The sequence below is a fragment of the Melanerpes formicivorus genome, unplaced genomic scaffold (genome assembly GCF_026170545.1).
Source record: "Melanerpes formicivorus ecotype bairdi unplaced genomic scaffold, bMelFor1.0.p_v2 SCAF_160, whole genome shotgun sequence".
NCBI lineage: Eukaryota > Metazoa > Chordata > Aves > Piciformes > Picidae > Melanerpes > Melanerpes formicivorus.
Window position 1 is genome coordinate 87,260 of NW_027142512.1, and position 10,981 is coordinate 98,240.

Sequence of the window (10,981 nt, forward strand, 5' to 3'; positions counted from 1 at the left end):
GTGCAGGGCAGAGGGAATAGCCTGATGGGCACAGTAGCTCCACTGTAGCAGAGCCAAGATGAGTCCCTGGCAGCACATGGCCTGAGCTCCTGCTCCTCACAGCAGCCTCAGCCAGAACAAAGCAGAGAGCAAGTCCATTTCAGCTGAGGGATTGCTGTGACCTCTGGAGTGCTTCTTCTCAGAGGAGTCTGTCATCAAGTTTTGCTTTCTTTTCCTTCTTAGACATTCCCACAGGCAGCAGATGGCCAACAGCAGCTCCATCACCCACTTCCTCCTCCTGCCATTCCCAGGCACAAGGCAGCTGCAGCTCCTGCACTTCTGCCTCTTCCTGGCCATCTACCTGGCTGCCCTGCTGGGCAATGGCCTCATCATCACCACCATAGCCTGGGACCACCACCTCCACACCCCCATGTACTTCTTCCTCCTCAACCTCGCTCTCACTGACCTGGGTGCCATCTCCACCACTGTCCCCAAATCCATGGCCAATTCCTTGTGGGACACCAGGGACATCTCCTATGCAGGATGTGCTTCTCAGGTATTTTTTGTATTTTTCTTGCTTGCAGCAGAGTATTTTCTCCTCACCACCATGTCCTACGATCGCTATGTTGCCATCTGCAGACCTCTGCACTATGAGACCCTCCTGGGCAGCAGAGTTTGTCTCCACCTGGCAGCAGCTGCCTGGGTCTGTGGCTTTCTCTATGCTCTGCTGCACACAGCCAATACATTTTCCCTGCCCCTCTGCCAGGGTAATGCTGTGGACCAGTTCTTCTGTGAAGTCCCTCAGATCCTCAAGCTCTCCTGTTCCACATCCTACCTCAGGGAACTTTGGCTTCTTCTGGCCAGTGTCTGTTTATCATCTGTCTGTTTTGTGTTGATTGTGGTGTCCTATGTGCAGATCTTCAGGGCAGTGCTGAGGATCCCCTCTCAGCAGGGACGCCACAAAGCCTTTTCCACCTGCCTCCCTCACCTGGCTGTGGTCTCCCTGTTTCTCAGCACTGCCTTCTTTGCCTACCTGAAGCCCACCTCCATCTCCTCCCCATCCCTGGATCTGGTTGTGTCAGTTCTGTACTCAGTGGTGCCTCCAGCAGTGAACCCTCTCATCTACAGCCTGAGGAACCAGGAGCTCAAGGCTGCCCTCAGCCAACTGATCCCTGGATGCTTTCAGAAGAAATAAACTCTTTGTCTTCTCCTGCAGAGCAGTTTTGATGTCACTCAGTGCAGGCCCAGCCTGGCTGCTGGAGTTCTGGCCGCTGCTGGTGGTGTTCCCCTTGTGAGAATGTTGTTCCCACACAAATGTCTTTCTTCAGACCATTTCTGGTTCAGTGTTATCCTGTCTGGTGTGACCCAGAGGCTGCAGACATCAGGAGCTGTGCTCCCTGTGTGGTCAACACAATAAAGGATTCTGCAGGGAGTTGTTTGTCTGAGTTCCTTCCTGCAAGGCTTCTGTGGGGCTGCAGGGCAGTGCCTGTGTGCAGAGGTGGAGGGGCAGAGTCTCAGCACTGCAGCAGTGCCAGGCAGCCCCAGAGCTTGGGCTGTCCTCAGCTGCTCTTTCTTCCCTTCCACCCTCTCCTGCTGAGCCTCTGTGCTGGGGCAAGGCTTGAGTGCTCTGGCAGCTTGGGCACTGTGCTGCTGTGTGGCAGCGCTGGGACTGCAGGCAGGGAGAGTCCAGGGCTGCTTGTGGGACAGAGCTGTGCTCCAGATCAGCACTGCCATCAGAACAGGAGCTCTCCTCATGCCTTCATACCCCAACATCCTCCTATTGCAGACTGCACCTACTCCACTGTCCAGACTGGATACCCTGACTCCCTTCCAGCGTAGACTCAGTCTGAACATGGTTCCTTTAACCCCTCCCAGTACAGATGTGGCCTCATCCCAGTACAAACTGCATCCTACTGTCCTGTAGTACTGCAGCCTGGTTCCCATCCCAGCACAGAATGTATCCCATGGCTCCCCTCCCAGTACCATCTGCATCCATCCCCGTACAATCTGCACACCCTCATGCCCTCCCAGTGCAGCCTGGGCCCTGGCCCTGTCCAAACAGGATCCCTTTCATCCCTCCAGGTGCACCTTAGGCCTTGTCTCAATAAAAAGTGGGTCCCTTTATCCCCTCCCAGTACAGCCTGGCCCCATTTCAGTACAAGCTGCATTCCCTGGGCCCATTCCACTACAGTCTGGTCTCCACATATTACAATCTGGATGGAGCTGTGGTCACCTGGCTGGGTCCAGTACATCCCCAGCAGTGCCACTGAGCCTGCTCTCACTGTAGGATGAGCTGGTGCCGCGAACCACAGTGACAATGACTGAGACCTCACAGGCACCAGTGCCCAGGCTGGCCCTGCACATGTACATGCCAGAGTCTGCTGCCATGACATGGGACACATACAGCCAGGAGCCTGAGACCTGGGGTTGGGGACAGCCATCAGTGTCACAGGGTGGGGGACAGGGCAGGGGTAGAGGTAGAAGCCACCATCAGGCAGTGCCATGGAGGGGATGACCAGTGTGGTGATGTCACCCTGCTCAGTGCAGTACTGTGGCACCAGGGTGGGTGTGAGTGGCACTGCTGTGTGCCCACACCCCCCCAGAGCACCCAGGGGTGCTGGTACGATTTGGAACCATTTAACCCTTCCCAGTACAGACCTGGTCACATCTCAGTACAAACTGCATCTCCTCAACCCCTCCCAGCTCAGATGTGCTCTTATCCCAGGACAAACTGCATCACTTTGCCATCTCCCATACAGTTTCCTGTGCCACTACAAAGTGCATCCCTTGGACCCCTTCCCAGCCCCAGCTGCACCCAGCACAGCACAAAGTGGATATCCTGATCCCAGTGCAGCTGTGGCCTGATCCTGGTACAAATAGGATCCCACTGCCATCTCCCAGCACAGTCTGAGTCTCATCCCAGTACAAAGTGTATCTCCTGAAACCCTGATTCCATCCCGGCACAGACCAGGAGCCATCCCTGCAAACTGATCCCCTGATGCCCTCCCATTTCAGACTGGGGCCCCCTCCAGGTACAAACTGAACCTCTCTGAGCTCTCCCAGTACAGACTGGGCTCCCTCCCAGTACTAACAGGAGCCCCTGGTGCCTCCTAGTAAAGTCTTGAACACCTCAAAGTAAAAGCTGATCCCATGACCTCTCCCAGTAACAGTGGCCATTGTCCCAGTATACTCTGAAATCCTATCCCAAGTACCGACTGGGCCCTTCCTGTCCCAACCAGATTCCTGCAGTTTGGGGATCTCCAGGACAAGAGAGACAGAGATCTGCTGGAGAGAGTCCAACAGAGGCTAGGAGCTTGAGGAAGGGACTTGAACATCTCTGTTGCCAAGCCACTATCCATTATTGACCTGGAGTCATGGCTCACTGGGGAGGTCCCAGGGTATTGGAGAGCAGCAAATGTGACACCCAGCTCCAAGAAAGGAAGAAAGGAGGATCCAGGAAACTATAGAGCTGGCAGTGTGAGCTGGGTAGCAGGGCAGGGCATGGAGCAGAGCATCTCCAGCACCATTACATGACCTGGAGAGGACAAGCAGGGGAACAGGCCCAGTCAGCATGGTTTTAGGAAGGGCAGGTCCTGCCTGACCCACCTGATCTCTGTCTCTGACAGGATGAGTGACTGTTGGATGAGGGAAAGGCTGTGGCTATTGTCTCCCTAGATATTCCAAAAGCCTTTGGCACTGCTCTCCACAGAATTCTCCTGGGCAAAGTGACTGCTCCTGCCTTGGATGAGCAATGCTCTGCTGGATACAGCCCTGGCTGGGTGAAAGGGCCCAAAGAGTGGTGCTCAGTGGAGTTCAATCCAGCTGGTGGCAGACAGTCACAAGTGGTGTTCCTCAGGGCTCAGTGTTGGGATCACTTCTGCTTAACATCTTTACTGATGACCTTGATGAAGACACAGAGTGTGTCAGCAGTGAGTCAGCAGATGACACCAAGGCAGGTGGCAGAGTTGATCTGCATGAGGGTAGGGAGGCTCTGCAGAGGGACTTGGATAGATTGGATCCATGGCCAACGTTCCCAGGAGGAGCTTCAACAAGGCCAAGTGCCAGGTCCTGCACTTGGGTCACAACAACCCCAAGCAATGCTCCAGGGGCAGTGTGGCTGGAGAGCTGTCTGGCAGAAAGGGACCTGGGGGTGCTAATGGACAAGCGTCTGAATAGGAGCCAGCAGTGTACCCAGGTGGCCAAGAAAGCCAAAGGCATCCTGGCTGGGATCAGAAATGCTGTGGCCAGCAGGAGCAGGGAGGTGACTGTCCCCTGGGACTCAGCTCTGGGGAGGCCACACCTTGAGTGTTGTGTCCAGTTTTGGGCATCTCCATCCAAGAGAGATGTGGAGGTGCTGGAGCCAGGGCGGAGGAGGGCAAGGAGCTGGGGAAGGGCCTGGAGAATAAATCTGATGAAGAGCAACTGAAGGAGCTGTTTGAAGTAAAAGCTCAGGGCACTACAGATGCAGTGTGCACCTGCTTGAAATCTGGGGATGATGCAGCTTCTGGTGGTTGTGTGAAGGGAAGAAAACTTCCATAGTGTGCAAATTTCAGGGTTCAGAGTGGAGGTGTCCTGGTTTGAGGCCAGGCAGATCCTCTCTTGCTCCTGAGAGCACACAGGAGGTGAGGATAAAGAAAAGTCACTCAAAGGGGATCCTTGTGATCCAAGAGGTCCTGGCTCTGTGTTTCAAGAAGTGGCCATGGAGAGTAGAGACAGAGCAGGGAGGGTACAGAAATGTCATGGTGAGAGCTGCTAGGAACACAAGATGGGTGTCAAGGGCATGAGGGGAAAGAGCTGCAGGCATGGGAAAGTGTAGCACCACCTGCAAGGCTGAAAGCTCAACAGGACTGAGGTCTTTCTCCTCCTGTCTGTGGCAGTTGCCTCTCCCACCAAGGCCAGGGAGGTGAAACTTTAGCTTGAGCCTCTCTGCATCTGACTGCCCAGGCTCTGTGGTCAGGGCTTGGCCTTTCTCCTGCAGAAACCAAACTCAGTGTGGGGGACAGAGTGTAACAACATGAAGTGGGGATGGCAATGGGCACTGGCAAGGCTGGAAGTCATCAGGAGAACCCAAGGCTTTGCCTTCTTGGCTACGGCAATCATCCACCACCACCAAGGGATGTGAAGAGACTTCCTAAGGCACCAGGGGGTCCTCAGTGCTTCCTTAAACACCCCCAGGAAGGCTGGGGACTGTCATCCCCTTGTCCTTCTCTCAGCATCACAAACCCCACACCCCACAGCACCTGAGGAGCCCTGACCCATACATGAGGGACAGGATCTGCCTACCCAGGCACTGTGGTCAGGGTTTGGCCTTTCTGCTCCATAAACCAAACCCAGAGTTTGCTCTGCTGCACTTTGCCTTTGTCTGCCTGCAACCATGGCCTCCACTGAGCTGCTCTAAGGAGCCCTTGGGAGGCTTTGTTGGTAATGCCCCTCAGTGGGGCCAATCAGTGCTTCAAGGCACTTTGTGTTTTCCTTCTGACTTCTGAAGAAGTTTCTTCAGCCTTCTCTCAGTACCTGAGGTTCCTGCAATGAGTCCCAAGTGCCCTAAGGAGATGTTTGTGTCTCTGCAATCTTATTCAGGATTTCAAAGTGCACCTCACAAAGCTCAATTTTGTATGCCAAAGACAAAATATTTTACTCCATTTCAGTTCAGAGCAGAGATGATAATTCCCCAAGTGACACTGACCCAGGCTGTCTCAGCAGGACATCTGCACTTGCAGGAACATCTGTCCTTCAGTCTGACATTGAATGGACAACTTTGCTCCTCACCCTCCCCAACCTCCCCATTGCTGTCACTGCCCACCTGGGGCTTACAAGGTGATTCAGCAGAATGTGTTCTAATCACAGAGCCTCTGAATGACAGAGTGGATAAGGACAAGGCTGACCCTGACTGACTGCAAGGGATCCTGAATTGAAATCTATTTCTATGGCTGTGCCTGGAGAGAAAAACCAAGCACAAAGATACAGGGACAGAGCTGGCTGGGTTCAGTGCAAGATAGAAACCTTGCCCCTGGTGACAACAAAGGCGTCTGTCCAAAGACACAGAGAGGTGGAGAGGTGGCTGGCAGAGGGTGCCTGGGAGTTCAGGTTCCTTCTCCTGGAGCTCAGGGCAAATCCTCACAAAGCTTTGGCATTCTTAGGGCAAAAGAACTGAGCCTGAAGAAGTCTGACTTGGTGCTGGCCCTTGGTGCAGGTTGTGCCTGAGAGATGTCTGAGTGGGGGAGATGCTGGACACAGCTGCTGTGATCCAGGAGAGCTCCAAGGCTCTGGCTTTAGGGTCACTGTTTTTAGAGGTGGAGATCCTTGACTGTTTCTCTGATCTGGAGAACCTTGGATGCTGAATCATCTTGGGTTCTTTTGCCACTTGCACAGACCCTGAAGTTTTTGACCTTCAGAGTTTTCTATCAGCTCCCTGTTGGCTGTGATCCAAGCACAGATGCACTGAGCTGGCAGGAGGTGACCAACCCCCAAGCCACAGGGAGAGCAGTGCAAGGCTGGGAGAGCAAGGGTGCAGCACACCAAGGACACTTCTCAGTTCTCTATTTCTCTCTGTCCTGATCCATCCCTGGCTTACCCTGGGCTACTTCATGGCCTAGGCCTTTTCTTTGTTTGTTTGTTTTTAACCTAAAATGAGAATGCATGTTGTGTTATAAGGAATTTTGACTTTCCCATTAACTATTTAAAACTAAGGCAAACTGGTGAGGTGACACAGAAATCCATAGGAACATTTTCTCTAGTCACACAACAATTAAACAATCATAACAGCCAGTCCTAATTCACACGGTGCTGTGGTGCATTCTTCTGAGTGATGCTTTTGATCCCAGATTACCATAGCAGTTGTTGTGATCGATGTTCGACTGCATGGGAAATGCTGTGTGCTCATGGCCTTGATTCCTCTGCCGTTGTTCATTGCGATGATTGCAGTTGGCATGGGGTAGACATTTCTTGCTGGTGTCACTAAACCCCCTTAGCTATAAAATATACATCCTCTCTTTTGGTTTGTTGATTTTTTCTTGATAGATTTTTAAACTATTTTTTTACTTTTTGAATTTTATTATTTTTATTTTTTAATTTAATTTCTATTTTTAATTTTCATTTTAAGTATTTTATTTTTAAAGTATTTTTTCTTAATTTTAATTTTTAATCCAATTTTTAAAATTTATTAATTTTGATCTTATTTTAAAAAATATTTTAATTATTTTTGTATGTTTATTTTATTTAATCTATTTTAAAAATGTCTAATATTTTATTTCAATTTTAAAATATTAATCAATTAAAAAAATCTTAATTTTTTATGTAATCTAATTTTTATTTTTTTTAATTTTATTTTGTTTTGGTTTTATAATTTTTTAACATTTTTTAAAAATTTTTTTACATTATTTTTATTTTTATGTTTTCTTGAATGTTATTTTAATTAATTTTCATTTTTTTAATTTTAATTATTTTAATTTTAATTTTTAAAATCTAATTTTTTAATGCAATTAATGTTTTTAATATGCCCTTAAAATATTTTTTCTTTTGTTGTTATCTGTAGTTTTTGGCCTATAATTTTTAATAATTTTTTAGGTAATTTTATTTTTCTTTTAAATCTACTTTTATTTATTGATTTTTTTATAGCTTTTAATTTTTCTTGAATTTTATTTATCATAATTTACTCTTGTATTAATGAATTTTTTATGTTATTTTATAATCTAATTTTTTAATTATTTTTTCATTTAATTTTTTAATTGTTTTTTATTTTATTTTTTCCTTTTTTATTTTCTTTTTAACCTTTTTTGTATTTAATATTTTGTCCTTATTTTTCATTTTAAACTTTTGTAAGTTTTTATTTTGCTAATAATCCTTATGCTTTTTGTTAATAGTTATTTTTTTGTTACTAATCCTTATGGGGTTTATTTGTTTGGGGTTTTTTAAATTACTATTATGTTAAATTGTTTTTTATATTAAATATTTTTTCTTTCTTTTTTATAATTTGCTTTATTATTATTATTATTATTATTATTATTATTATTATTATTATTATTATTATTATTGTTATTTTGTACTTTTCCTTTGTAGTAGTACTTTGTGCTATTAGCCAAACACCAAACTCAGGCGTGAGAGGCAATGCACCAGAATGGACTCTCCAGACTGTCTATTAGGTGAGGAAGGAGGTGGATGTGGAAAGTTTAATACATCTGATTGGTGCCTAAAGACTGAGGACAATGGGGAGGCAGCAATAAGTATAGCCTCCAACAGCAGGGAAATAGCTCATGGACCAGTCCAAACCTGGAAAGGACTGGAATGGGACACATTATCTTGGTTTCCTGGTGGGCCATGGGTCAAACGAGTGTCATTCTTCTCTCTCTGTGCAACAGCAGCTCTAATCTTTCTACCATGTCTGATACCCTGGTTTGTATGGCTTATCCACTCTGCAGTCAGGCAGGTGCAGGTTGTAGCCATATCAAGTGAGCCAGAAAAGGCTATAAAAAAGAGCAGTATGACGTATCTGCAAATAAGACCAACATCAGAAATGAGCCAAGAGGAAAGGATTTAGTTAATAGTGAATGAATTTTGTAAAGGCAATTATTAAAGCAGGGAGAGGAGGGATTGATGGGATTAAAAGGAGGGAGTGTCCTTATAAAGGAAGAATTGGCTAAGAGGGAGCTGGAAGAGAAAGGGAGGAACCAGACAGTTCACCTTCTCTATGTGCATGTAAATCACAAAGGGGCCTCTGCTAAGTCCCTTCCCTTAAACCTTGCTGTAAATCAGTGGGGGTCTGTCTGAAGATAGCAGACATTGAACACAGCCTGAACTGATGAACTTTTAGGCCAGAGCACAGGCTTAACAGACTGGTGAATATTAACTTCTCCACCCAGAGAAGTGGAGAACCTAATTCAAATGAGCATAGGATGTATGAAGCAGGGAGGGGTTGTGTGAAGGGGGACATGTAGCAGGGGTTTTGGGAAAGACTAAATCCTGAGTACCTGAGCCAGTGGGGAAAGGGAGAGGGAGGTTCGTGTCCAGAAATGTAGGATGAAAGGGGAGCTGTGCCTTCAGCAATGAGAGAGACCCCACAGGGAGTTGTCCTGTGGACTCTCCCTTTATTCAAAGGAAGTTTTACAAGACTCCTCTGTCTCTGTTATGAACTTCTAGATGGGAAGAAGTTTTCCTTGCATGTTGCACACCGAGGGAGTACAGCTGCTCCTGTCTGCAGTCTCTGGGTCACAGCAGACAGGCCAACACTGAATAAGAAATGGTCTGAAGAATGACTGTGGTGGGGAAACAACATTCTCACAAGGGTGACAGCACCAGCAGCAGCCAACCAGAGAGAAACCAGACTGTGAGTGACATCAGAACTGCTCTGCAGTAGAGGACAAAGAGTTCATTGCTTCTGAAAGCATCTGGTGGTCATTTTCCTCAGGGCATCCTTGAGCTCCTGGTTCCTCAGGCTGTAGATGAGAGGGTTCACTGCTGGAGGCACCACTGAGTACAGAACTGCAATCACCAGGTCCAGGGATGGGGAAGAAATGGAGGAGGGCTTCAGGTGGGCAAGAATTACAGTGCTGACAAACAGGGAGACCACAGCCAGGTGAGGGAGGCAGGTGGCAAAGGCTTTATGGCGTCCCTGCTGAGAGGGGATCCTCAGCACTGCCCTGAAGATCTGCACATAGGACACCACAATGAACACAAAACAGACAAAGTATAAACAGGCACTGACCAAAATAAGCCAAAGTTCCCTGAGGTAGGATGTGGAGCAGGAGAGCTTGAGGATCTGGGGGATTTCACAGAAGAACTGGTGCAGAGCATTGCCCTGGCAGAGGGGCAAGGAAAATGTATTGGCTGTGTGCAGCACAGCAGTGAGAAAGCCACAGCCCCAGACAGCTGCTGCCAGGTGGAGACAAACTCTGCTGCCCAGGAGGGTCTCATAGTGCAGGGGTCTGCAGATGGCAACGTAGCGATCGTAGGACATGGTGGTGAGGAGAAAATACTCTGCATCAGTTAGGAATACATAAAAGAAGACCTGGAGAACACATCCTGCATAGGAGATGTCAATCGTGTCTCTCAGGGAATTGGCCATGGATTTGGGCACAGTGGTGGAGATGGCACCCAGGTCAAGCACAGCAAGGTTGAGGAGGAAGAAGTACATGGGGGTGTGGAGGTGGTGGTCCCAGGCTATGGTGGTGATGATGAGGCCATTGCCCAGCAGGGCAGCCAGGTAGATGGCCAGGAAGAGGCAGAAGTGCAGGAGCTGCAGCTGCCTTGTGCCTGGGAATGGCAGGAGGAGGAAGTGGGTGATGGAGCTGCTGTTGGAGACCTGCTGCCTCGGGGCATGGAGACCTGTCCAAGGAGAGAAAGGCAATGACAAGTTAGGGCACACTTCTCTTAGCCTCATCATAACCTCCCTCCCTGTGTGGCATGAGGAATGGATCAGCTCAGTCCCATCACTACCAACCCATGGCAGAGTTCATGACAACTTCAAATGCAGCAGAGACCCAGAATTGCCATGAAGATTCCTCTGGTGTCGGAAAAGGAAGTGGTGAACAGCCCAAACCCAGGGAATGAGAGTCCCATGGAGAGGTGGAGAAACAGGGAGCAGGCCTGCAGTGCTGCAGAGACACTGAAGGGAAGAGAGAAAGGCAGAGGGGCTGGGAGTGAAGCCTTCTCCTTACCCAGCTCTGCTCACTGCTGCTCACAGGATGGAACTGAAGGACTTTGGTCCTCCTTCTGTGTGCACACTCCAGGAGCCTTCAGCTAAGCATCAGCAGCCGAGATGGAGATGCCTCCAGGAGCTACAGCTGCAGTGTCCTGCACCCACAGCCTCACTGTGTCAGTGACTGCAGTGACTTCTCCTCCAGCGAGTTCTCAGTCACCCTCCCAGTCCTGGACACCTTGAAGCTCTCTCTGCCTTCCTCATGTCCCTGAGGTCTTCTGGCAATGCCCTCAGTAATGCTGTGCTGTGCAGAGGAGCTGCTCCTGGACAGAGCTGTCTCTCTGCAGCGCTGCCTGCTTGCCTGCTACA

At 48.7% G+C, this 10,981-nt stretch overlaps 2 protein-coding genes across 2 annotated transcripts; one reads left to right on the plus strand and one right to left on the minus strand.

Annotated features, from left to right (window-relative positions):
* Nucleotides 1–241: 241 nt before the first annotated feature.
* On the plus strand, nucleotides 242–6,917 carry LOC137457126 (olfactory receptor 14A16-like). Its single transcript, XM_068168926.1, has 2 exons — nucleotides 242–1,132; nucleotides 6,804–6,917. Exons 1-2 carry the CDS (start codon nucleotides 242–244, stop codon nucleotides 6,915–6,917), a joined length of 1,005 nt encoding a protein of 334 aa, XP_068025027.1.
* A 2,426-nt stretch (nucleotides 6,918–9,343) lies between these two features.
* On the minus strand, nucleotides 9,344–10,108 carry LOC137457127 (olfactory receptor 14J1-like; the record flags this gene model as incomplete). Its single annotated transcript, XM_068168927.1, has 1 exon — nucleotides 9,344–10,108. A coding segment is annotated over one exon (765 nt), but the record flags the coding sequence as incomplete, so codon positions are not given.
* Between the last annotated feature and the right edge of the window lie 873 nt (nucleotides 10,109–10,981).